Source organism: Carcharhinus amblyrhynchos, chromosome 12 (assembly GCF_965287045.1).
Source record: "Carcharhinus amblyrhynchos chromosome 12, sCarAmb.v2.hapA, whole genome shotgun sequence".
Classification (NCBI taxonomy): Eukaryota; Metazoa; Chordata; class Chondrichthyes; order Carcharhiniformes; family Carcharhinidae; genus Carcharhinus; species Carcharhinus amblyrhynchos.
Window position 1 is genome coordinate 36,261,826 of NC_137335.1, and position 27,584 is coordinate 36,289,409.

The window sequence follows — 27,584 nt, forward strand, 5'->3', positions numbered from 1 at the left end:
TCATGCCCCCTTTTCGCCCTTCTAACTCCCCTTTTAAGCTCCCTCCTGCTCTCTGTATTCCTCCAGCACACTCTCCATTCCCAGTTGTTTCGACCTAACATATGCCTCCCTCTTCTTCCTGACCAAGTCTTCTATACCCCCTGGAATCCACGGCTCCCTAATCCTGCCTTTCACATCCTTCCTCTTTACCGGCACATGCCTTCCCTGCAATATTTTCAGTTTGCCCTTAAAAACCTCCCACTTACCAACCGTTGACTTGCCAGCTAACAACCTCTCCCAATCAGTGTCCTTCAGCTCCCTCCTAATCCGACTATAGCTCGCCTTCCCCCAGTTCAGAACCCTCCCCTTCGGCCGGTACTCATCCCTTTCCATTTTTATCCTAAAGTAGACAGACTTGTGGTCACTGTTAGCCACATGTTCGCCTACCTCAACCTCAACCACCTGCCCCGGCTCATTTCCCAGCACTAAATCCAGTATAGCCCCCTCCCTAGTCGGGCTAGTTACGTAGTGCTCTAGGGACCCTTCCAACACACTTTACAAACTCCTCTCCCTCCATACCCCCAGCTCTAGGCACCTTCCAATCCACTCCAGGAAGGTTAAAGTCACCCACTACAACCACCTTATTCTTTCTGCACCTGTCTAAAATGCCTCTGCAAATACCTTCCTCCACTGACCTCGGGCTGTTGGGTGGCCTATAGTATACCCCTAGCATCGTAATCTCTCCCTTTTTATTCCTCAACTCCACCCACAGTGACTCAATCCCTAACTCCTCCATATTGTCCTCCCTCTGCATTGCTGTGATGTGCTCCTTTACTAACAACGCCACCCCACCACCTCTCTTCAACCCTCCTCTGTCACACCTAAAACACTTATACCCAGGAACATTCAGCTGCCAATCCTGCCCTTCACGTAACCACATCTCCATTACTGCCACCACATCTAACTTCCTCACAAACATCAAGGCCCTAAGCTCATCCGTCTTACCCGTCACACTCCTCGCATTGAAATAGACGCAGTCCAACCCACCAGTGCCTCTCAGAACCTCCTTCTCCCTGATAATTTTCCTTTCACCCAAACCTACCCTATTACCCAACTCCCTCCCGACCCCAGTGTCTACTGAGCTATCAGTCACATCCCCACCCCCCCTCCCTATTAGTTTAAACCCTGGCTAAACACTCCAGCTAACCTCCCTGCTAAGACATTTGTCCCCCTCCCATTCAAATTTTCCCCATCCCTCCTATACAGTTGCCCTTCTCTCACAAATACCTCCCAGTGGTCTACAAAAGTGAAGCCCTCTACCTTGCACCAATCCCTCAGCCATGCATTCAGCTGCATGATCTCATTATTCCTAGCCCTACCAGTATTAGGCAGCAGCCCAGAGAATGCCACCCTGGAGGTCCTGCTCTTCAGTTTGGACCCCAACTCCCTAAGTCTATCATGAGAAATGTGTTAATGATTATGTTAATGAGACCACGATATTTATGATGTAACTGTGACATCAAAAGTCAGATACTGAGAAGGTCCTAGAGAGCTGGGAGCAAAACAGCCTTGTTTCCCAAATACCACATGCTCGTCTTTGTAAATAATTAATAGACCGTTTAATCATAGAATCCCTACTGTGCAGAAAGAGGCCATTCAGCCCATAGAGTCTGCACCAACTCTGAAAGAGCATCTTACTTACCCAGGTCCCTGGTGCTGTGCGGCAGCAGTGCTAACCACTGTGCCAACATGCTGTCCCTTAATTCTTAATAAAAGATTTGAAGTTAAACTATGCCGACCATCTCAGGTCCTTCAAAGTGAAGCAAAGCCTCAGGGTTAAGAAAGCATGATATTAATGAAACACCACCAATGCTTGGCAACATCAAAGGACATCAAAACAGTCTGTACCCATTTCTGGGTCCTGAATCGTCAGTGTAGAAAATGAGGCCTAACTGGATGACTCATGAAAGCCTTAAATTGAACCTCAAGCCTCATTAATAGTTCAAATGTGAGCAATCAGTGCCTATAGGCATGAGGACGATTGACTACTTACCCTGCTACCTGTGGTTCTGGGATGAGTACCAGTGGAGGATTGAGGGCAGGGGGTCATAGTTGCTAAAACAGACAACCGGGTGAAGGATGATGGTGACGACTGTCGAGTAATGGAAGCACTCGTGTTCCTTCTAAATCCAAAAAAAGCTTTTGTAAAAAACTGTGCAAGATAAAAACCTGCCTTTGGTTGGCTACAACGACAGAGGAATCTTGTCAGAGGCAGGTCTGACACAAACTCTGTATTTGTGTAGGTGCTCTAAAATAGTAAGTTCTTTGCACATGAAAATGCAGTGTCTAACAACTAACTTAGGTGGCCACCAGGCATGACCAATAATTGGCACAACCTCAATTTCAGGATTTTGGCCTCCAAACCTGAATCTTACTGCATCAGTTTTATGTCTGTAGAACAGTCACAACAATGTCCAATTTCTAATCCCTCATCTTTTTTACCTTGTCTTTGCAACTAAAATTTCAAAAGATTTGATCTTGTATTGGTTGCCATTCTCTGCAGGCTCAGTATCCTTTATTAAGTACAGAAGCTGTGCGTATGAATATACCAGAAACTTATAAGGCCTATGTTTCATGTTCTATATTCTAGCAGAACCGCTTAACACTCTATAATCGCTCACAATTTTGAAGCGTAATCAGATATTACTTTGAGCTTCTTTCTTGATTTGTTGTGCATAATTGAACTCCGATGATATATATTGTGCAAAAACTACTCTTTTTTGCTACCGCTTCACTCTGAGGATTGTTCCCCGTGATTTTGTTTTCTTGTAGTGGATCTGGCATGACAACATGCAGTTTTTGCAGGACAAGAACATCTTTGAGCATACCTATTTTGGGTAAGTGCTATTGGATGTAATCTAATTTTTCATCAATTTAACATGTCTAGATTATTCGTGAGTCATATTGGGAAAAAATGTAAATAAATTCTGTTTTTCCAGTTTCATGTGGCAGTTATGCAGTAGTATCCCTAGCACATTACCGGATCCGAAAGCAGTATCGCTTATGACTGCTAAGGTGAGTGTGTGTTTTTCATGGTTGACTTTTGCAGATAAAACTTCAGAAACAAAGACTTCATTTTTATATAAAACAAAGAGATTGTCAAGCCATTAACACTAACTGTTTCTTTGATTGTAGCTGAGCACCTCGTTTGTCCTGGAAACATTCATCCATTCCAAAGAAAAGGCAAGTGCAAATTATTTAATACGTCATATTGCATATAAAGTACATGACTAAAATATGCATAAGCAAGGTGCAAGTACTTCCATAATAAAAGCAAAACAGCAGCTGCTGAAAACCTTAAGTAAAGAGTGCTGGAAAAACTCAGCAGGTCTGGCAGCACCTGAGAGAGAAATAAAATACGTACCTTGTTTTTAAATTTGTAATTTAAAATTAATCTGTTAACTCAGTGGAGCAGTATATTACCTTATGAATTTGCAGTATGTCAAAAATGTGGATATGGTCTCTGATAGGCATGTAACTGAGTACTACGTTAATTTCTGATATGTGGCTAGTTATCCAATATTAGCTAGGAAACCCATGTGAGTGAGCAGATGCAGGATTGGGGTGGGGAAGCAGCCATGCTTCATGCTCAGTGTTACTTTGCTGCAATTTTAGCATGTGCATAAGTCAGAATGTTAGATAAGGATATTATTGGGATTTGTTGCCAAAATTCTCTGTTCAGATTCATATTTGAAGCATTATTGCTATCTATCGAGTCATGTTGCATTTGGAGTTACTTCCATTAACAAAGGAGTGTTTTTCATGAAATGGTCGAATATATTGGTTAAAGAGGAAAAGACTTTTTCCTATTGGGTTCTGTCACTTCTCAGAATCTAGCATTGTAATCTTGACTGTTGAAATGCATCTGCTAACCACATCATATTTTGAGGGTTTGGGAAATTTATCTAGAGAATTTAGAGATAAACTAATCGACTTTTCAATAGATTTTTTCCTTCCCTCATAAAGGATCAAGTTTATAAATTTTGGAGTTTATAAGTTTTGGATGGTATGTCATAATATGGTATTACAATTTCTTTCCGTAGCCCACTATGTTACAATGGATTGAGCTGTTGACAAAACAATTTAATAACAGCCAAGCAGCTTGTGAGGTGAGGAAGCTATTGGATCCACTGGTAATGTTCTTTAACTTTGTTCTAAATTACTGCTTTTAAAGTTCTAAAGGAAAAGAGTTTCTGACTCAATAATTAGACTGACCGCTGTGGTATTGCTGGACTTTCACTGCCTATTCTTCTTTTGTTGTATTCAAGAACCTCAAAACCCCAAGCACCAGAAGACAGAGGAGCAACAATGTTTTAAAGGGACAGAGGATTCTGTCCCTTTAAAACATTTTGCATCTAGTTGACTCTGCTTGAACATATTTCTACCTTTCATTTACTAATTTTAGGATTATAGATTAATTTAAAACATTTATAGGTTTAAAAGCAATTTATTTGATGTTGGAAAATCTCTTCATTCATCTTCAACCAACATATTTTATAGTCTCCAGTAGAGACTGGACTTTTTATTGTTTCCCTTCAAATCCACATAGCAGCAGGCAAACTCCTAGCAAGCAGTACTAAATCATTAAATGTTGTGCATCTTGTAGGCACCTGTAGTTTCATACTTCCCAAAGACAATGCATCTTAAATATTGTGCATTTTTCCAACAGAAGATGTGATTGTTCAAGTGACCGCTGTCTTTAAGTTCCTTATGCTTGTGGCCATCACTAGACATGTATAAAAAGCAATTAACAAATAGTTATTTACTCGAAGCTGTCATTTACTGCCTAACAAGCTCCACAAAACTCTAAAGTCATTCAAACAACTTTTAAGATGATTAAGTGGGTGTGTTGTTTATTCACACATGAATTAAGTTTTATATAGCATTAATAATATAAAAATTACACACACTAGCAGAAGAACTAAACTTATCCATAAATAGACCATTGAGTCGTGTGTGCACAAGTGAACAATAAAATGCTAAATTAAGTACTTTATGCAGTTTAAAATATGAAGCAATATTTTCTTGTTTATTAACTCTCGTGAATGCTCTTTCCCCCTTTCTTCCTATCATATTTCACTGTTTTATATTAGAAGAAATTAAAGCTTGAAATGAGAAAGGGCCATTCACCATCTGAGCCCATCTTACACAACCATGTACCTCATCGAGGATTCTATTTAATCTCCTCAGAGCATATCTTCATAAATAGATCTGATTCCCAATAATAATCAAGTAGTGCTACAAAATAGAAGAAGGTGCTACCAGAAAAATGACCACTCTATACAGGAAAATCAGGTGCTTATCTTTTCCCCATTTGACAAATGCATAGAACTGATCTGAATTTCTTTCTGGTTTTTCATTTGTTGCATTTTCGGTGCTTACAAAGAGTGCACTGATGTAACTTGCATGGAAATGACTATCAGAAACCTGTGTAGCCAGATTGTCTGCTCTCCACTAGGTACTGCTCTAGAGCAAGCTGCTGCCCCAAAATCTTGTCTGTATTTTTGAACCACTATTTATGTCTTGAAATGACAGACTGCTCTTTTTCAGAAGGGTCTTTATTTTTAACTTTTTGAATAAGAGATTTTCAGTCCCAAACTGTTGCAGATTGTCTCTTTAGCACAAATGTTTAAGACTTATGTGATGCAGTAGTTTTTTTTTAATATTACAACAGCTATTATTTTGGGCACGATAAGGTGCTTGGAATGTCTTGTGATCATGAAAGATTCTTTATAAATGTTAGCTTTTTTTTGAAACGTGGCTTTTTTGGAAGTAGAAAAGGAATAGTGGTAATAAATCCATTTAGTGGTTGCTGAACATATTTATCTGGCCCACTTGAATGCCATCTTCAACTGCTTCACTAACGAAGGCCAGCAGGCATTCTCCATCAATCTTTCCATACAATTGCTCCATCCTACAGTCCATAAAGAGAGAACATTGCAGTCAAATCTACTCCAATCTCCAAATTTGTAGTGTACATGTCCACTTTTTTTCCTTTTAAAAAATCATTATCACACTACCCTCTTATCCACTTTCCCCAAGGCTATGTGTCATTGCGCCTAAGTGAATATACACATCTTTTATAGAGGGACTAAGCTATGTATCTGGAATGTGGTGAAGGGAATGATTTGGCCCTCAGGCTTCTCGAGCGCAATTCCTAGATGGTCCTACTATAGACACTGAACTCTCCACAGGTTGAGGATTAGCCTAGCTCAGCCTATCTTTTGGCTCCTGGACAGCCATAGCTGGTGCATAAAGAATTGGTGTGGAAGACCTACTATTCAGAGACAAAACATCATATTCCATGACCACATCATTCGTGACCTCCCTTGGAGCCTCTGTGTTACCATGGTAAAAAAAATTCCTTTGTTTGTTTCCACACCTTGAATTTAATTGTGGAGCTGAAAATACTTTGTTTGAGTATCACTTGGACAATATTGCAACCTAATTTGTTGCTGTTGTGCCCTGTAAATTAGGCTGAAATGCAAGCTGTTAATGCTGAAAGATTTGTGTACTTTAAACAACTGTTCTTTCCTGACAATTCCAGAATACAGATAATTAGTTGTTTTGTACATAGATATTTGAGTCACATAATGAACAATATTATAATCCTGAGAGTGGAAACTTATTGATTTGATGATATTGTCACATGGCTATATTAATTTCAGTGTTGTGTATGAAATAGTGAGAATTGTAACATGGAACTTTTGTTCAAAGGTAATTTCAAAATGCTAACTTTTTCTTCTATCTGAACAGTGGTTTTTGGATCGAATGGCAGATGATGATTGGTGGCCAATGCAAATCCTCATTAAGTGTCCAAATCAGATTGTGAGACAGGTATGAAGTGCTTTAGTTCAGTTGAAGTAATGTAATTAATGACAATATTTTTCATCATTAAACATATTTCAGAGATTATTTTCCATGATCATTCTAATTTGATACCTTTGTAGCAAGTTTGTGGTTAATATCTTCAGCAAGAAAATTGTTCTGATAAAATTTAAAATATGATTATAAAATCCTCTCCCTTTGCACCTTACTTTGGGCTCTGCAGATGTTCCAGCGTTTATGCATTCATGTGATTCAAAGACTCCGACCAGTGCATGCACACCTCTACCTGCAACCAGGAATGGAAGATGGGTAATGACAAAATCACTTTTTTCTATATCTCTGAACGTATTTGGTAAAGAATAAGCTTTGATTTCCATCTGAAGCATTAAATGCTCCCTCTCCATGGCAAAATCCTTGCTGCTGTTCCAGTATTCTGAAAGGTGTGCATAATCTCCAACTCTTCAATGACTCCCCTTCTCTGACTACCTCTGCCTACTCTACCCGATTCCCCACCATCTCACCTCCAGTGCTATGTGAGAGACGCACATGATTTTTGGACCCCTGGGAAACCCAGCTTCCAGATGAAGGTGAAGAAATGCAGCCTCCTTAAGCTATTACAGCTAAAACTCTTCCCGAAAGCAGATTGATTCTCCCCCTCCTTTGGGGTCAGGTTTGAGATTTAATTTTTTTTGCTTTTGCTTCTTGTCTGATCTTTGGAGTTAAAATCCCCTCCTACATGTACACAAAGCAATAATCAACAATGCCGATAGCATTGGGAGGGACGATGGCACATGATTAGCACTGCTGCCTCACAGCACGAGGAACCTGGGTTCTGTTCCCGGCTTGGGTCACAGTCTGTGCGGAGTTTGCACGTTCTCTCCGTGTTTGCATAGGTTTCCTCCCACAGCCGAAAGTGTGGGTTAGATTGATTGGCATGCTAAATTGCTCCTTAGTGTCCCAGGCTGCAAAAATTAGAGGGATTAGCAAGGTAAATATGTGGGTGCTGGGGATAGGGCCCAGTGGGATTGTTATCCATGCAGACTTGATGGACCAAATGGCCGCCTCCTGCACTGTAGTGTTTCTATTACTTTTATGATTGACCAAGATAGTCGAACGCAAGACTAAAGTGGTCATGATGTAAAATTCATAATGCTTTGGTCAGGCTTTGCCTTGAATATTGATGGTTTACATGAACATCAAATGTTAAAGTGCTGGAGGCAGAGAACAACTGAGACAGGTCCATCCAAGACCTGACTAATGACTGAAGACTTAAACTTGGGTTTTTTATCCTTGAAAGGTGTTTGAGAGGTGATGTTGCAAAAGTAAATTTGAGAAATCAGGAAAGATGGAAAAAAATGAAATGCTGCTTTAAATTGCAAATGTACTACAAAGAACCACAGATTTAAGAGATGTTAAGAGATAAGTGTAGGAGTAATATGAGGACCTTTTCCCTCATACCAAGATTTATGAATGTTTGGGGCAAACTTTCAGTCACAGGGTGATTTAAGAAATAATCAGATGCTACAGTGGGAATGACAGTTGCACCTGCCCAAGTGAATGGACTAAGAATGACCAAATGACATTTTTCATGAGTAATCTTGTAAATCAGATCTGCCTCTGGTTCCTTATGGACTGCTTTGGCTGCTTTTAATAGAGTCTGATCCATGTATATATAATGTCATGGGTTAAATTTGAATTTCTAGACTAGTTTGACATTTGAAAAACAAGTGTCTAGTTCGGTGTTTTAAGTTGCACCAATAATTTGTTCCTATCATTTCTTTGATTTTATGTAAACCTGGATCTTGTGACAAATTCTTTCTTTGGAAATTCTCTTCATAGCTTGCAGTTTCAGGTCTCGGATTACCCTGTTATGGTTGTGATGAATCTCTCTCCCCTTGGAACTAGTGATCAGAATTTCACACCCAATCAAGCTATGGTCTTTTCCATTCATTAAATTAAAGCAAATTATTTGCCAAAGTTCATGTCCTCAAGTTGCATTCCAATACTTTATTAACAATGGCATGATGTTATGTTGCTTAAATATTTTTACTGATCGATAACCCACATCCAAATTCATTTTCATATTGCCCATGGCTAATTAATGATACGTGCGTTTGCTAAATTGTGTATTGCTTCAGTTTATGAGCATTAAATTCTTTCTCCTATTGAATAATCCCCTAATTTATCCAGATATCTGAGTAATTTTAATCTTAGTTCTTTAGCTACATGGCTAATTATCACATTTGATAGTTACAAGTCACTAGAGCTGATCACTTGCTGCCACTCAGTATTGAAAGCAACTCTAATGTCACAATGATCTGGTGATCAACTTGGGTGATATGGTTGAAATTGATCCTAAGTAATGGGCTCAATTGAAGGGGGTGCTCACCAAGTCTAGAAAGCAGAAAAAAAGTCCCACAAGTTATTTTGATCACTAGAAATTGCTAAACCAGCCAGATGCTGTAGGGAGGTCATATTGCACATTAGTTTTGAGGATCAGTTATTAGTCCACTCGAGAGGTAGGAATCGGTACTAACTCCAGTTTTAATGATGCAATCTTTGAAATAAAAATCCAAAAACTGCCATTTGCTGCATCAACACTACATAGTTCTAATCCCACCTGAGGCATTGTTGCCATCATTATTGGGTATTTACTCTTATTCTCTTTCTGTTGGATGCACATTCACACTTGCTTATTTATGAGTTCATTTGTGAACTTTGCAGTTAAAGCATTGCTTTTATTCTGTTCCTCTGATAAGGTTAAAAATCAGTATAATGAAGCAAGAGGTTTCTCTATGCACCCTATCTTTCTCACTCATTGCTGGTGTCTCTAGAATATTAGATTTGAGAGAGCAGTACCGATTTTCATTACCTACTTTTAGCTAATGTTATCAGTTTAGATCTGTTAAGCATATGTCTGTGATTCAGTAGAATCAGTCTCTTCCATAAGTTTCTTGTTGATCCACACTGCCCAACATTGTATAGTGGTATGACCTGGAGGTTGTGACAACAGATTCTGCTTTGTATCTTGAAACAGATGTCCCTGTCTTTTGCACAGTTATTTATTCTGTTTCATCGATATGACTGTTGACAATAGACTTGGTTGAATCATTAAGTTGCTTTATTTTATAGGAGGTGAATATACAAAGCAATGATTATTAGATTTATTTGGTTTGGTTGATGCAATTTAGTTCACCTAATACTGTTTAAGCAAAGCAATTCCTTACCATCCAAATTCAGTGACTTGCTTTGCTTGACTTAAACAGACTTGATTTTTCTGCATTCTGACTCTTTGAATGTGTTTTCTAGCTCAATATCTTTTCTGCTGCCATTTAAGTGTCAGTTTCATCTCTGCCCAGGAAATGGGATAAAACCAATGTTTTTTTTCCATCATAACAGGCAAGGTCTGTTTTTCCAACCCCAGGAAAACTAATGCATCATTTTGGTCTCAGAGAAAAACAATTTTGCTGTCTAAACGGTCCTTTGTCTGGGAGTCTTGTTTTAAATGCATGAGAATATGCATTGTGTTTAACAAAGAAATCAGCAATAAAAGTTACTCTTTCTGAATCATTTTTGTGACAAAATGATCACATAGGAAGAATCTTGCAGATATCCCCTACCTAAAATATCCAGTTAGCACATACTTATTATTAAAATGAAAGTAAACGTTTGTATCCTCGGCATCTCTTGGCAGCACAAGCTCACAACTCAGAGATCCCGGAAGGTGCTGAAAGCATCTGCATAAACTTATTACTAAGCCAACAACACCTGCGAAGGCTGAACCACATACATCGAATGGATGGCAGCCTTGTATTCAAAGATCTTAAATACAATGAACTGGCCATTGGCTCAGAACCTGCTGGACATCTGTGTCCCTGCTGCAAGGATACCTGCAAGTGCAGCATGTAGATGATGGACATTGACAAGGACAACTGGGAGATGGCCAGAACTTTTGGAGGTTGACTATACAGAGGGGCCTTGGAAGAGGCAAAGAGAAATTATTAGCCCAGCTGGCTGAGAAGAGGGCTCAGAGAAATCAAGCTTAGTGAATGTTGCACCTTCTCAGCCTGCCACCTTAAACTGCAGCTGGTGCAGGAGAGACTGCCATGCCAGGATGAAGTTCCTGAGACACACCAGGGGATGTTTAACACAGAGTTGACTATAAAGTCGTAGACACATCATCTCATGGGACAGAAGCTACCAGAAACCTTTTATGTTGAACCTTTATTATTATGGTTTCTGGCTACTTGGCTGTGCTGTGGTGTTCAGTATTCCTGGGAAAGAAAACAATGAAGTCTTCAGGAGCATGTCCTTTTATGGTACGAAAGGGAGCAACATGGGTTCAATATCACCGTATAATTGTAGCTACATATTAAAGTTGGAATAGTAATGAAAGCATATTCTGATTATGTGCTGGCATGCATTTTAAAAGAATGAAAACACTGTCAAATTCTGAAATAGATCAGGCTTTATCATTCAATTTTGAGAGTGATGCCAGACATTCATTATTGTAACATCAATGAAAATCTTTTTATTAAACCTTAGCTATTCACATAAGGCCAGTTGCTTGTTGTTGCTTCCACTAGTATTTTCTGTCATGGAATTTGTGGTTAATAGAAATGGCATCCCTGTGGGAAAGTTGATTTCTTCTGTCGTTTTAGCATTTTTTAAAAATAAAAAGTAGTTGGAAATTTCTCGTTTCATAAAGAGTGAAGTGGCAGGAATTTGCTTAGATGTTAACTGGTTTCCGCATGTTAATTGATTTTCAACTGTACACAATAATGAGAATGTAGTAGAATGACTTCTCTAGAATGTTGCTAATCTTGTATTCTTGTATGCAAGACTATTACGACATACAGCTGTGATTCTAGAAATTATTATAAAATTATTTAATTATGTTTAGAGTATAATTTCTAGCAATTATTTTCCAAATATAAATTCCATTTGGAAAAGTGAAAGCTGTCAGCAGTGACTTTATTTATCATTTGAATCTCATGATGTTGTTGAGAATTCAGATCTGGTTTACCAGTTAGGAAGAGAAAGATTATGCCATAATTAGTTATGAGCATTTATTTTCAGGTGAAGAATTATGTAAGGTTTAAATATTCAGTTGAAAAACTTAAAAGCAACTGTAAAGTCATTATTTATTTGACATTTTATTGCATTTAAATATTGTTCACAAACTTGGATAATGCAATAACATACATTAATTTCTGTTTTTGTAGCTCTGATGACATGGATGGTCCGGTAGAAGATATTGGAAGTCGTTCATGTGTAACTAGGTTTGTGAAGACACTGTTGTCTATTATGGAGCATGGAGTCAAACCTCACAGCAAGCATCTCACCGAGTATTTCGCGTTCTTGTTTGAGTTTGCCAAAATGGGAGAGGAAGAGGTAAATGGATACATATTGTCTTTAAACAGCACTGGAGAGAGGAGTAATTAGATGTGTTATCCCATTTTTCCATATAACTCTATTAATTGTTGTTTAATTGTTTCAGAGCCAATTTCTTTTGTCATTGCAAGCTATATCGACAATGGTACATTTTTACATGGGAACAAAGGGACCAGAAAATGTAAGAATTTTTCAGCCATCCATTTGAAGTTGACTAATATACTGCTACGCAATGTGTTTTTATTCTAATATCTGGTTGTCATACGTTTTAATTTCCTATAACTTAGCAAAGCTAGGTTTCTCATTTCCTTATTGTTGAGTTTCCTTTTTATGTATAGGACTCAAATTTGCAGTCACTTCTCAAATTCTGCTCATACTGAATTCACTCTTTTTGTAAAATGCACAGAAATATTAGGGCAACATTTTTTATGTGCCAGTGACTATTGTGTTTCCATTAAGGGAATGATACAAATGTATAACTTTAATAATTAGTTATAGGATTGAATCTTATAATGACAAAAAATTAACAGTTGAGCTTCGGTATCACTTAAATTTTTGTTTGTTCAAATTTTTAGCAGTTTTCCCAGCCACAAGTTGAGGTATTATCTGAAGAAGAAGGTGAGGAAGAAGAGGAGGAAGAAGATATTTTATCCTTGACAGAAGAGAAATACCGTCCTGCAGCACTGGAGAAGATGATTGCCTTGATTGCACTTCTCGTTGAGCAATCACGTTCTGAAAGGTAAGGCATATACATAGCTGTATCCAGAAAGGTAAGGCATATACGTAGATGTATCTGGAGAAGATGATTGCACTTCTGGTTGAGCAATCACATTCCGAAAGGTACGGCACAAACATAGATGTATCCAATTAATCCCACTCACCTGCTCCTTCCCCAACAAAGTTTGTCCTGCAAAAATTTCTTGTAAGTATTTGTTACATATCGCAGAATTAAGTTAGTGCTAAATATCTGTTAATTTATTTTAATTCAGGAGAAACTAAAAAGTGAATTGAGTAGTTTTTTTAATTGGCATGATTGTCATTTATTTAAGTGTAATCATTTGAATTTGACAGTAAAGTAATAGGTCTAACTTTTTAATTAGCACTTTATAAAAAGTTACAATGTTCTATTTATCAGGAAATTAAGATTTATAATAGCAAAGTGTACTATCTTGTGTGTATCCGAGTCTTAATATCCAGACTCAGGGCTAGTGTTTACCCTTTCTAACTCTGTCTCTTTTAAATAGGCATCTTACATTGTCGCAGAATGACATGGCTGCCTTGACAGGAGGCAAGGTATCGTCAATAGACATAGAACTGGTGATATATATTTCTTTATTTCTTTTAGCAATCCTTGTGTAAGATTTCAATGACAGCATAGGATTACAGCAAAAACCTGTTCTTCATGTATGTTACAAAATTGATCAAGAAATTGTCAATCTTCAGTTATTCAAAGCATAAAATGTAATTGTTGGGCATATGTTGTCTTTGCACGTTGGATCCTGCAGCTATTGCTTCACATTTATTCATCTCAATACCTGGTTGTGCAAGTCAATCTTCCATTTCAACTTTTGTGGTACTTTTAAATTACTCCAATTTTTTTGATCCCCATAAATGTTTTGAAGATATGCTCAGTGTTTAACAAATGAGTTGAGAAATACAGTGCAATCACAGCAAAACTTTTCTATACACCATGCCCTCATTTTTTCTAGACATGCGTTCCACTCTGCACATCAGTGAAAATTCATCAGGAATGTCTAAAGACAACAATACTTTACTGTGATGTTTGCTAGTAAGATGTGTTCAGAGAAATATATTTTATTCAGGTTTATTATATTCAGATTGCCAGCATTTTTCACCTTTCTTTCACTGAGCTTTTCCCAGCCTACCAACGAAGCTACAGATCATTTAATTCTTATGATATACATGCATTGCTTTAGACATAGTAACATTGGAAATATTTAATTCCCTATGTAAGTCCATGTGTACTAAAATTTCCTCAGCATCTGAAAGCTATCTGAAAAATCCAGTAATGATGTATGCCAGGCACTGGAAGTGCATAGCACGTTGTCAAGATTTGTTGCATGCAGGCCTACAAGAACCAAGCAAATAAGCAGGAATATGCCAGTCAACCCTGAAGCCTGCAATGCCATTCAAGAAGATTATGGCTGACCTGATCACAGAAGCAACTTCACATTTCTGCCTGACTTACATGACCTTCAACTCCCATGTAGATCAAAAATGTGTCTAACTTGGCCTTGAACGTATTCAAGTCCGCAGCCGCTACTGTCCTGAGGGATACAGAATCCCAAAGAGCAACTATCTGAGAGAATGTGAGGTTACCCAATTTGAAGGAAAGGATAGCAAAACAGAGTGTTTAAACTGAGGTATCTACACGGCAATGGAGCTGTAAAGCCACAGTTGGAAGTTTGGTTCATAAATGCCAGGACCTGTTTGTATACTGGTGAGCCTGCACTCTGCATGGGGTCTGGAGGGCAAATCTCCCAGAGTACCTTTGAATTTTAGCCTGGAATCACGAGGGACCCATGTGTAACCATGATAAGCTGAGTAATTGTCAATGGAGAGAATCATGACTGACCCTGCTGAACCTACCACCATTATCTGAGGCCTGGGCCTCCAGCAGTGGCCTTCGGATTCAAGCTGACTGAAGTACCAGCAATTACCACTGCCTCCGGCATCTGATTGACCAGCAGTTCTCTTAGGAGGGATATCTGCCCTATGGAAGAATTTCATGCTGGAAGCTCACCCCTACAAGGATTGGTGACCCCAATGGTAGTCAGCAAACTGCCTAATTAGGATTTAGTCCCAACAAGGCTCCTGAAAGTGACTCCAACATGATGCCACTATCTATCCAGCCAATAAATAAGTCCAGCATCATAAACATTAAGTTCCAACTTTAGAATGGTCTCCTAATAAGCCTGTTAAGTGAGAGTTTGGCAGTTATTTATTTAGGCTAAAATAATTAACAGTAGTAACATTGGAGTGCTCTGTATGTTGAAATATGAACTTGATACCACATTTGATGGACAGTACAGTGGCACAGTTGTTAGCAATCACAATGCCAGGGACCTGAGTTCAATTCCCGGTTTGGGTCACTGTCTGTGCAGTCTGCACATTTTCCCCAAGTTTGCGTGGGTTTCCTCAGGGTGCTCTGGCTTCCCAGCTTGCAGGTGCAGCAGGTGGTCAGGAAGGCGAAAGGGATGCTGGCCTTCATCGCGAGGGGGATTGAATATAAAAGCAGGGAGGTCTTGCTGCGGCTGTATAGGGCATTGGTGAGGTCGCAGCTGGAGTACTGTGTGCAGTTTTGGGCGCCGTACTTACGCAAGGATATCTTGGCCTTGGAGGGAGTGCAGAGGAGGTTTACTAGGCTGATGCCAGAGTTGAGGGGGTTGAGCTATGAGGAGAGGCTGAATAAATTAGGCTTGTACACGTTAGAGTTTAGAAGAATGAGGGGAGATCTCATTGAGACGTATAAGATGATGAATGGGATGGATAGGATAGAGGTGGAGAGACTCTTCCTGCTCAGAAAGGACAGTAGGACTAGGGGGCACAGCCTCGAGATAAAGAGGGGGCGGTTTAGAACAGAGTTGAGGAGGAACTTCTTCACTCAAAGGGTGGTGAATCTCTGGAATTCTCTGCCCGTTGAGGTGGTGGAGGCTACCTCGCTAAATATTTTTAAGACGCGGGTTGATGGGTTTTTGATAAGAGAGGGGATTAAGGGTTATGGGGAGAGGGCGGGAATGTGGAACTGAGCCACGACAGATCAGCCATGATCTTATTGAATGGCGGGGCAGGCTCAAAGAGCTAGTTGGCCTACTCCTGCTCCTATTTCTTATGTTCTTATGTCCTCCCACAAGTCCAAAAGAAGTGTTGGTTAGGTGCATGGTTATGCTAAATTCTCCCTCAGTGTACCCGAACAGGTGCCAGAATGTGGAAACTGGGGGATTTTCACAGTAACTTCACTGTAGTGTTAGTGTAAGCCTGTGATACTAATAAATAAACTAAAAAAAATTTAAATAACTCAAGATTACGCAAAGGGATTTCTAGCAGACTGCAGAAGGAAGTGCACATTTTTCCACTGTTAATTCTCATTGGACTGGGTCAAGTTTACTATTTGTTTTAGTCTCAATGTATATTTTTGGACATGTTGTACATGCTTCATTCATTGGTAGTAATTCAAAATTGTGCTGCTGTTAGTGCTTGGATGCTGTATTTGTTTTGATACTTCTGAAGGTTAGTGTTCCTGGTTTTATTTTCTTTTTCAGGGTTTTCCATTTTTGTTCCAACATATCCGAGATGGTATTAACATCAGACAAACATGCAACTTGATCTTCAGCCTCTGTCGTTATAACAACCGACTTGCAGAACATGTATGGAGCTTTTTTGTGTTGGTATAATTCAGGACCAATACTTTGCATTTTCATAGATGTTCATTGGAATAATGTGGGAGAAGGTTGCAAATGTTTTTAATAAGGTTTTTTCTTTGTGTATTTAGATTGTGTCCATGCTATTCACATCAATAGCAAAGCTGACTCCAGAGGTATGTCCATTAAATTATTGTATTTTTTAATGTTGAGAGGAAATATGAAATCTTATTCCAAATTTGTCCTGTAAGCTTTAGTACTAAAGATAGCAAACTTCTACACAACTCTCTAACTTATATATTCCTCATTTTTTTCCCCCTCAGTTGTGAGATTGAAGTTGTTGTCTTCTTGCTGGATAGGACCCCTGGCTATCACTCACCATTTGGTGCCTTACCCAAGTGGAATTTATTTGTGTGGGCCTCTATAGTGAGCATCAGCAAGCTATTTGACATTGGCATGACATAGCTAAACAAGGCCTTGGCCTCAAACAAAAACAGAAAAATGCTGGAAAATCTCAGCGTGTCTGGGGAGAGAGAGCAGAGCCAACGTTTCGAGTCTAGATGACCCTTCGCCAGAGTTTTGTTTCAGATTCCAGCATTTATCCTAGGTCTTAGCCTCACTCAACATTTATCTAAACAGTTCCGATAGGGGTCAATAGAAAGCAACTAAGAACCTTGTCAGATTTTCTGCTACTTTATTCCGGGGTTGTTTGAGGACAGTTATAGTACCCCACCAGCAGTCTAGCTAAAATTAGCTAATTCAGCCTCAACAAGGAATCAATGTTTCCACATTTGTATGACTAAGCTCTTCAATGTCTGAGAAGGCTGGGATATTAAGAATGTGCCAGTTTCTCTGGTCATTTAAAGCTTTATAATAAAATGATCTGAGGTCAAAAATGTTGCTCACATATAAAAATATATACTTGATATTATTTCTAGGCTGCACAGCCTTTCTTTAAGCTACTATCTATGTTGATGGAGTTTGCTGGTGGACCACCTGGAATGCCTCCCTTTGCTTCTTGTATTCTTCAGAGAATTTGGGAGGTATGCATAAATATATCGCCTGGTTAAAATTTATTTCGATGGTGGTCATGATGTGGAGATGCTAGCGTTGGACTGGGGTAAACACAGTAAGAAGTCTCGTAACACCACGTTAAAGTCCAACCAGTTTACCACTGCCTCCAGCATCTGATTGTCCAGCAGTTCAGCTTGTGGGTTTACTATCAAATAAACTGGTTGGCCTGTAACCTGGTGTTGTGAGACTTCTTACGAAAACTTATTTCAGTATGACAAATTTAAGTGATTAATTTTCACAAGCAGTAGAATCTGAAACACTGAATTTGTTTTATCAGGAAATGTTTTAATAAGTACTAGTTGAATTAATGGTTTTATTAAAGTATAACATATACATTTATCAATTTACTTCAGTTTAAGAATCAGTTGCATACATAGTTACACTATCAAATTGAAAGATGCATTACTTATTTGAATACGAACAGTTTCTATTGGGCGATTTTGAATTGTATTTTATACTCTTAAAACAATTAACACCTATCCTCTTCCATTTGATTAGGTCATTGAGTACAATCCTTCTCAGTGCTTAGATTGGCTGGCAATGCAAACACCTCGCAATAAGCTAGCTCACAGCTGGGTACTTCAAAATATGGAGAACTGGGTGGAGAGGTTTCTGCTGGCGCACAACTATCCTAGAGTCAGAACATGTAAGTTCCCTCTTGATGGAAAGAACAACATTGCAAAAAACTATGCAGGTGCTGGGTACTTGTTTTTGTGCACTAGAGTGTAATTGAGTTGTTATTACATTTATATGTTTTCTAAATCATTTATATATGATGGGGTTGTGATATTGCATTTATTACACTATCAATAATGATCACTTTCCAAGTTGTACTTGACTATTTGTCATTTATTTCTATTCCAAACCCAAATATCTTTTATTCAACTTAGAATAAAATTTTTGACTGAATCAAATCTGTATTCACTGCACTGAATAAAAATGAATATGTTGAGTTTGGCTTCTGCTTTTTAGTTTATGCTCCTACTCGCTTATCTATGTCCACATAGAGCCACACTGTTAATTCTTCCTAATGCCTTTGAACATTTGCTGTCTTTACCCCACCCTTAACCACATTTCCATTTGGTTTTGATAGAACAGCAACATGAAAATACAATGGTTGCATATATAGTCTGTTTATTACTTACTGTACTAGGTACCAAACATATTCATTTGAATGATGAATCAGTTTTGTCAGCTGTGACTCAGTTTGTAACTCTCATGCTTGTGAGTTAGAAGATTATGTGTTCAAGTGCCGCTCTGGTACTCCACTGTCCACTGATGACTGCCAACTTTTCAGATGAGAAATTAAATCAAAGCCTTGTCTACACATTCAGGTGGATGCAAAACATCCCATGACACTATTGGAAGATTGGCTAGTGGAGTTATGCTCACCAATATTCATCCCTCAGTCACAGTTGCCAAAACAGTTGATCTGGTTATTATCAAATTCGTGTTTGTGGGATCTGTGTGTAAATTGGCTGCCAAATTTTCCATATCACAATAGTGGCTACACTTCAAAAAGTACTTTGCTGGTTGTAAAGTGCTTTAGGTTGTCCTGTAGTTATGATAAATGCTATATAAAAGCAAATATTCTTTCTTTCAAGAACCAAGAAGTGCTAAATGTCTTGCAATCAATGTGTAGCTAATTACTGTGATTCGTTATATTGATTGTAATTTTGTTTATTTCCTACAGCTGCAGCTTACCTTTTGGTTTCTCTCATTCCAAGTAATTCTTTCCGTCAGATGTTCAGATCTACACGTTCTTTGCATAATCCTACACGTGATTTGCCTCTTAGTCCAGACACTACTGTTGTCCTTCATCAGGTGTATAATATTCTCCTGGGTCTACTTTCAAGAGCCAAGCTGTATGTTGATGCTGCTGTCCATGGCACCACAAAATTAGTTCCTTATTTTAGTTTTATGACCTACTGTTTGGTTTCAAAGACTGAAAAGTTGATGTTCTCTAGCTACTTCATGGACCTTTGGAATCTCTTTCAGCCTAAGCTGTCGGAACCTGCTATTGCAACAAATCACAATAAACAGGCACTACTTATCTTCTGGTACAATGTGTGTGTGGATTGCCCAGAAAATGTACGTTTCATTGTACAGAATCCCATAGTGACAAAAAACATCGCTTTTAATTACATCTTGGCCGATCATGATGACCAAGACGTTGTTCTATTTAATCGAGGAATGCTGCCTGCATATTATGGGATTTTACGCCTGTGTTGTGAACAATCCCCTGCTTTCACACGGCAATTGGCTTCGCATCAGAATATTCAGTGGGCTTTCAAAAATCTAACACCCCATGCAAGCCAATACCCAGGGGTAAGTGTTTGAATTGATTTACTAGTTCTTACTTGGTGTGAGATGTTTTAGTAAGCAGAATTAGCTGCTCTTAATATTGTATAACTTAATCTAGTGGAAGTGATTTAGAACATCCAGAAATGTAGAGCATCAAATTTTTCACTTAATGACATAAAATTCTAATTTGAAGCTGTACATATTTCCCTTTGATGACAGATACCTACATTTAAATTATGTTCTTTTACTTTTTAAGCAAAAATATTTTCATTTGTTTCATATACTATAGATGTAGCATAGATGAAACCAGTGTGTTTTTGAAATACAAGTCTAAACAAGTAGCTTCCCAGCAGAATTGCACAGTAATTTGAGCACCCAGTGCTATATTAGTAATGTGTTTACTAAATTAAAATCTAAAAGAATTTGTGCATTACAGTGGGCAACTTTGGGCAAACTTTTGTTTGCATTTGACACTAGTAAGTGGATATTATCTGAAAGTGCATTATTACGATCTCCATGGAGATCAGTAACCTTTTAAAAAGAAAGGAAATTCCATGACACCAATGGAAAGAAAACCACTGTAATAGGCTTCACTTTTTAAAACTTTTATTGTAACAAACCAGCTAAAATCAAATATAACTTAAAAGGTAAATTTTATTTTGAATGGTCTCAGGTATTTGCAAGCACTCGTCTTACCTCCTGCGCAAATGTGGGGTCACGTGCAGTCTCACAGTCATGATCATATTGAATGGCAGAGCAGGCTTGAAGGGCTGAATGACTGACTCCTATTATTTATATCAAGAGGTTGGATGCCAATATTGAGGAATGGGACACTTTCTGACATCATATTCAGTGCAGCATATGCTGTAGGGTTAGGTTTAACAAGGTTGAAAAGTATAAAAGTTAATTTGCTTCCACAACTTGCCAGGAATGTGACAGTGAAGGAAAAACAGTATAGTGCCAAAGGAGGTTGGTATGTGACTTGGAGCAGCACTTGTTGGTTTGAAAAATGCTGCCAAAGGGGCTTTATATCACCCATTGTCAGAAAATGTACCGTGATCCATTGGGATAAATTGATTCTGGCAGTGCCAAAGATATGGTTCAGCATTTCAATAACAGGCTGAGGCATGCAATGTTGGAGAAGTAGAAATATGTGCTGTCTGTGATACAGAGGTTACAGGGCTCAGTTTGGGGACTGGTTGGGGAGGGAGATTCCAGAACATTATCATAGCATCCCTACAGTACAGGAAGCAACTGTTCAGCCCATCGAGTCAGCACCAGCCCTCCGATACAGCGTCCCGTCCAGACCCTATCCCTTTAATCCCACTACTTACTCTGCCAATCCTGCTAACCTACACATCTTGGGGCACTTAGGAGGCTTTAGCATAGCTATCATCCTACTCTGCACACATCTTTGGACTGTTGGAAGAAACTGGAGCACCTGGAGGAAACTTGCGCAGACGTGGAGAGAATGCACAAATTCCACATAGACAATCATCCAAATTTGAAATTGAACCAGGGTCATCAGAACTGACATAGCAATGCTTACCACTTTGCCATGCTGATGCCCATTATGAGATAGTTGTGGTCAGTACGTAGAAATTTTGGCAGCTTTAACCCAGTCCTGTTAGGAAATCCATGCTTTGCAACTCTACATGATTTGGAACTGAGAAATAGACCTTGTACAGAAATTGAAAATGTTGTGGTGATGTCTGAGTTGTCATAGGAAAATAGGAAATAGGTTATTTGGCCACTTAAACCTCCTTCATCATTCAATTAGATCGTGGTTGATCATCTACCTCAATGCCACTCCCCTGCAATATTCCCAAATCTCATGATAGCTCTACTATCTAGAAATCTATCAATCTCTGTCTTGAGTATACTAATGACCAAACCTCCACAGCCTCTGCAGTAGAGAATTCCAAAGATTTACCACCCTCTGCAGAAGTTCCTCCTCATTCGCAGGCCTAAATGTAGCATTAACAGTGAACAGTTAAAATTTAACCAGTATTAACTGGACCAGTGTTTGACAACTGCAGCAGCTTGTGTTTGTAATACATAATAAAACTGCCCAACGTTCTTCCCAGGAGCATTATAAAGCAAAATTGGACATTAAGCCATATAGGGTGATATTAGTGCAGATGGTCAAAAGCTTCGTCACATGCCACGTTTTAAGGTATATCCTAAAGGAAGGAAAAGAGGTAGATAGAGGCTTAAGCAGAGAATTTCAGAGATTTGGGCTTAGGCAACTGAAATTATGATTACAAATGATGGTGTAATTAAACCAGGGATGCTTAAAAGTCCCCAATTAGCTAAGCACAGATAGGTTGGGATGGGGGTTGCAAAGCTACCAATACTTTAAAAAAAATGCAGTCTCCCAACACTGACATCCTTTACCGTATGTGCAGAGAAATATTACCCCTAAACATGCTTTCTAACGTCAGTGCTGAATATCCGAGTGGTCAGTGCTCACTGACCTATATCATGGGAGTGGTGATGGCAGCAGCATGTGAAGGATTGGCCTTTGTTTCGGGTTAATAAAGAATACCAGACCAAGCGCCTTAAAAGAGATATACAATTGTCAAGGGTAGCTCTCCATTAAGTTTACCCCAGTGGTTTATAGATGCCAATTTTGTTGGGGCTTGATGATAGTTCAAGTCTGATCTATGGGAATAGCTTTACCATCAGTCCAGTTGGGTTGTATTGCTCTCACTTCCAATCCCTCAAGAATGGACTGGTGAGCATTCAAAATTGTTGAAAATGTTGGAGTTCATTTTATTAGTCAGACACCTGATGACAACCAGTTCATGGCCCCTCAGATGAGTTCATTGGCTAATTAAAATAGTATTGAATATTTTGTGCAAGTTCCTTTTGCTGAATGAAAATCTTTCAGAGAAGAATACCTAAAGTTGAACAAAGCAATGGTTGTACTGGTTACACTACAAATGCATTTTCTAAAGAAGCAGGATATATGGGGGAGATTGTATGAAGGATGCCAAAGGGTAGAGAATGAAAAAAAAATTTATAAAGTTTTTTTCTTTGATAGGTTGGGAAGCTATTCTATGCAAAATGAGACTTTGTTTTCATTCTATTTAGCAGCTTATTTGATCCTCAATTTCAATCAAATATCCCAGGCCCAGAAACTCCTGACTTACTGTGAAGCGGATTGCAAGAAACAGGCAAAGTGCGGAAACCATTTGCTTTTGAAACTTCATAGCTGAAGTGTGGCTCTGTGAAGGCAACGCTATGATCTATCCTCATGCTACTTAGGAGGAGTAAATGCAGGACACATAAGGAAGAGTCGTGCAGGATGTAGTCTGTTACCAAACATTAACCAACTAGTTTTTGGAAACAGTTATAGAACTTTGGAAACAGCTTTATCCAACTTCTTAAGTTACAGCACAAAACATACCTATTTGTCTCACTTAATCTATCTGTAATAGTAACTCACTCAGTGTGAGCCACCTAGTCTCATTTTGTTCTCCTCCTCACTCTTGCCCCTTATTAATCCTTTTTGTAGATCATCCTGACTTGAAACATTGGCTGTATCTGCCAGATTTGCTGAGATTTTCTGTTTGCGAGCCAATTTTTGCTGATTATGCAAATAGTCGTGAGGCCATGACCAGATAATTTGTTTTGATGATATTTGTTGGGAGAAATGATAGACTTCAAGAGAACATAGACAGGCTAGTGGAGTGGGTGAACAATATAAAATAATGTATCTAATAAGTATAAAAGAAAAGATATGAATGCAGGAGGAGAGGGTCCTGGGGATTGATGCTGAAATTGTTGAAGGTGGCAAGTCAATTTGAGTAAACTTTTACTAAAGCATTCATGATCCTAGGCTTTGTAAATAAGGACATCCAAATGCAAAAGGAAGGAAATTATGTGAACCTTTTATAAAACACAGTTTCAATGCAGTCAGGGTCTGGTATCCAATTGTTGGCACCACTGTTTAGGCACATTGACAGTCTAGTTCAGAAGTTACATTAACTTATGGTGTGTTAGAATACAGGTTTCAAGTAAAAGCTAGTGAGTACCTTTTGATATAGGTAAACTGTGCAAACTTCAGCAATAAACACAATCAGAATAATTTTGTCCCTAGACTGAACCTACTATAGGAACTACTTAAAATATCCATATATTTCCCTCCCTCTGCTGCTTTCTGGGGCTGAACCAGACTCTTTGCAATGTCATATTTGACCCCAAGGTGAACTTCGAATCACACATCTGTCCCATGACTAAGGAAACCTATTTCCACCTCTGTAATATAACCCAGTTCTACCCCCATCTCATCATATCTACTACTGAAACCTTCATTCATTCCTTTGTCACCTCTGGACTTGACTATTCCAACACTGCTGACTGTTTTCTCATGCGCTGTCCTCTGTGAGTTTGAGCCCCCCCCCCTCAAATATCCTAACTCGCCCAAATCCTGTTCATCCATCAGCCCTGTGCTCAATGATCTACATTGGCTTTTACTTAAGCAACATTGCTATTTTAAAATTCTCATCTTTGAGTCCTTTCATGGCCCTGCCACTTCTTGTCTCCAGTAGCCCCACGGTCTGCCACCATATTTGTGCTGCCTTAATAATTTTTGAGCATCTCCAATTTTAATCGCTGCACAATTCAAACCATGCTTTCAGCAACCAAAGCCATAGATTCTGGAATACCCTCCTGACATCCTCTACCATCTTATTGTCCTCCTTTTGAGATGTTTATTAAAACCCATCCTCGTTCTCTGGCAGCCATTCATCTCTGGAAACCATGATTGGGTGGCAATTCTTGTGTTCAGTGAAACCAAGGTATTTCCAGGGTGCAGATCTGGACAGAATTTAAGGAGACCCTGGGTTTCCCAAATGTCAGGATCTCCTGACATTTGGCCTTCCTGGTTGGGTCCAGAAGAATGCAGAACCCAGCTTGGTTGCAGGAATTATAGGGCATTGGTGAGGCCGCAGCTGGAGTACTGTGTGCAGTTTTGTTTGCCACACTTACGCAAGGATATTTTGGCCTTGGAGGGAGTGCAGAGGAGGTTTACTAGGCTGATACCGGAGTTGAGCGGGTTGAGCTATGAGGAGAGGCTGAATAAGCTAGGCTTGTACTCGTTAGAGTTTAGAAGAATGAGGGGAGATCTCGTTGAGATGTATAAGATGATGAATGGGATGGATAGGATAGAGGTGGAGAGACTCTTCCCGCTCAGAAAGGACAGTAGGACTAGGGGGCACAGCCTCAAGATAAAGGGGGGGCGGTTTAGAACGGAGTTGAGGAGGAACTTCTTCACTCAAAGGGTGGTGAATCTCTGGAATTCTCTGCCCGTTGAAGTGGTGGAGGCTGCCTCGCTAAATATTTTTAAGACGCGGGTTGATGGGTTTTTGATAAGAGAGGGGATTAAGGGTTATGGGGAGAGGGCGGGAATGTGGAACTGAGCCACGACAGATCAGCCATGATCTTATTGAATGGCGGGGCAGGCTCGAAGGGCTAGATGGCTTACTCCTGCTCCTATTTCTTATGTTCTTTCTTATGAGTTGCCAGAAAGATAACCGAATTAAGCATCAGTCCACCTTTGGGTTCCACTCCAGATTTTTTTTGTCGGTGTTTGCTCTCTTAGCCTTCATCTCTCCTGAGATACCCACAGGGCAGTGAGGTTGTTTTTCCACATTAGTCGGCCTGTCGTTGCATGCCTGGGTGCCAAACCCTTCTCCAAGTTCCTAAAAGCAGTAGCCTGGTGACATCAGGGGCCCAGCTTCCATTATCATCATAAGGAGATGCAGCCAATAGACAGTCTGATAGGGAGAGACTTGCACATTTTTCTGTCCTTTTTGCATTGTTAGTGTTGTAGGCTGAAATTGGAAAGTATGCACAAAACATACTAACATCCATATGTAAATGCATCACATTTAACATTAAAACTCATCTGCTCTAATATCTGGGTGTTATATTTTGCTTTATAATGTTTCTGTGACATACCTTCATTTTATTACATTGAAGGCACTATACAAATTCCAAACCCATGATCTGAACCATCTGGATCTAAATCCAAAGATGTGCAGTTTGGTTGATTGGCCATGCTTAAATTGCCCCTTAGTGTCCTGAGAAGTGTAGGTTACAGGCATTAGTGGGTAAAATATGTAGGGATATGGGAGTAGGGCCTGGTTGGGATTGTGGTTGGTGCAGACTCGATGGGCTGAATGGTTTCTTTCTGTACTGTAGGGACCCTGTGAATGATTCTATGAAAGGACAAGGGCAGCAGACCCATAGGAACGCTATAACCGACATGTTCCCTTCCAAGCCTCTCAGCATCCTGTCTGAGAAATATATAATTGTTCCTTCACTGTCACTGTCAAAAACCGGAACTTCCTAACAGCATCGTAGGTGTACATACACCACATTGCAGCAGTTTAAATAAGCAGCTTACCATCACCTTTTCAAAGTTAGGGATGGACAACAAATGCTGGTCTTGATAGCAATGTTAATGTCTTAAGAACAAATAAAAAAGCAAGTTGTTGTAGTTCTGGTCAGTGATTTTATGTAGCTGATTGATCAATGCATTCAAATATTAAAGTAAATGGTTTGGTTTAAAAATGATTTTCAGTGTTTACTGAATATCCCACTTCTGTGTTAAACTAATTGCGCTGTTCTTTTTCTTCATTATATAGGCAGTTGAAGAACTATTCAACCTTATGCAACTGTTTGTAGCTCAGAGACCAGATATGAGAGAAGAGGAATTAGAAGACATTAAACAATTCAAGAAAACCACCATTAGCTGCTATTTACGTTGTCTGGATGGGCGCTCATGTTGGACTACGCTTATTAGGTAGAGAAGGCAAACAAAATACTTAAGATTCATCATAAAGGACTAGGATATGCAAAATGCCTAACTTGAGCAATCCTCACAAGAATAATTTTTGGAAGTGATTTTGGTGAAGCTGGTGCAAGGTTGATGATATCTGTGAAAATGGTTGTTTGGGAACAAAGTTAAAGATTTGAAAAGAAGTTGGCCTTTATTTCTTGGATATATTTTGGGAAACAAACCTTTTTTGTTGTATCTTGTACATGTTAGCAACTTGTTTTATTTTTAGAAGTCTACCTTTTTGAACAAATTTAATCAGCTTTTGGCGTCCAATAGCAGTGTAGGATCTGAATTTTAGTAGCGTGTCAGTTGGCCTTTGGAACCATAGAATGGTTACAGCTTGGGAGGGACCATTTGGCCCATTGTGTATGCTGTCTACGAAAGCAGCTCTGCTAGCCCTACTCCCCCACCTTTTCCCCATAGTCCTATATTCTTTTCACTTAAGATAATTATCCAATCCCTTTTTGCCAGACATGATTGAAGCAACACTCAGGTGTTGTATTCCAAACCCTTATCATTCTTGGATTTAAAAAAAAACTTTTTTCTCAAGCTGTCTTTGGTTTTTTTTGCAGTCAACTTAAATTGGCACCCTTTGTTTCTCAACATTTCCACAAATAGAGGCAGTTTCTCCCTATCCACACTCTTAGACCCTTCATGATTTTGAAAATTTACTTCAATTCAGTGTGAATGAGATGACCTACTCTGACATTGAA

The 27,584-nt window shown here is 39.1% G+C and overlaps 1 protein-coding gene across 4 annotated transcripts in view; it reads left to right on the forward strand.

Moving 5' to 3' along the window:
• The window catches only part of usp34 (ubiquitin specific peptidase 34), a 290,233-nt gene that overhangs the window by 211,327 nt on the left and 51,322 nt on the right, over nucleotides 1-27,584 (forward strand). Inside the window, exons 53-68 of one of the 4 annotated variants that reach the window (XM_080200367.1) lie at nucleotides 2,812-2,876; nucleotides 2,979-3,054; nucleotides 3,175-3,222; nucleotides 4,083-4,148; nucleotides 6,796-6,876; nucleotides 7,091-7,176; nucleotides 12,093-12,261; nucleotides 12,368-12,442; nucleotides 12,837-13,000; nucleotides 13,506-13,578; nucleotides 16,545-16,670; nucleotides 16,775-16,819; nucleotides 17,582-17,686; nucleotides 18,216-18,363; nucleotides 19,411-20,045; nucleotides 26,678-26,835. In XM_080200367.1, the coding sequence (XP_080056493.1) occupies nucleotides 2,812-2,876; nucleotides 2,979-3,054; nucleotides 3,175-3,222; nucleotides 4,083-4,148; nucleotides 6,796-6,876; nucleotides 7,091-7,176; nucleotides 12,093-12,261; nucleotides 12,368-12,442; nucleotides 12,837-13,000; nucleotides 13,506-13,578; nucleotides 16,545-16,670; nucleotides 16,775-16,819; nucleotides 17,582-17,686; nucleotides 18,216-18,363; nucleotides 19,411-20,045; nucleotides 26,678-26,835 (2,120 nt within the window). The remainder of the gene's footprint in view (nucleotides 1-2,811; nucleotides 2,877-2,978; nucleotides 3,055-3,174; nucleotides 3,223-4,082; nucleotides 4,149-6,795; nucleotides 6,877-7,090; nucleotides 7,177-12,092; nucleotides 12,262-12,367; nucleotides 12,443-12,836; nucleotides 13,001-13,505; nucleotides 13,579-16,544; nucleotides 16,671-16,774; nucleotides 16,820-17,581; nucleotides 17,687-18,215; nucleotides 18,364-19,410; nucleotides 20,046-26,677; nucleotides 26,836-27,584) is intronic. The other 3 variants (XM_080200368.1, XM_080200369.1, XM_080200370.1) reach the window with 3 other exon arrangements.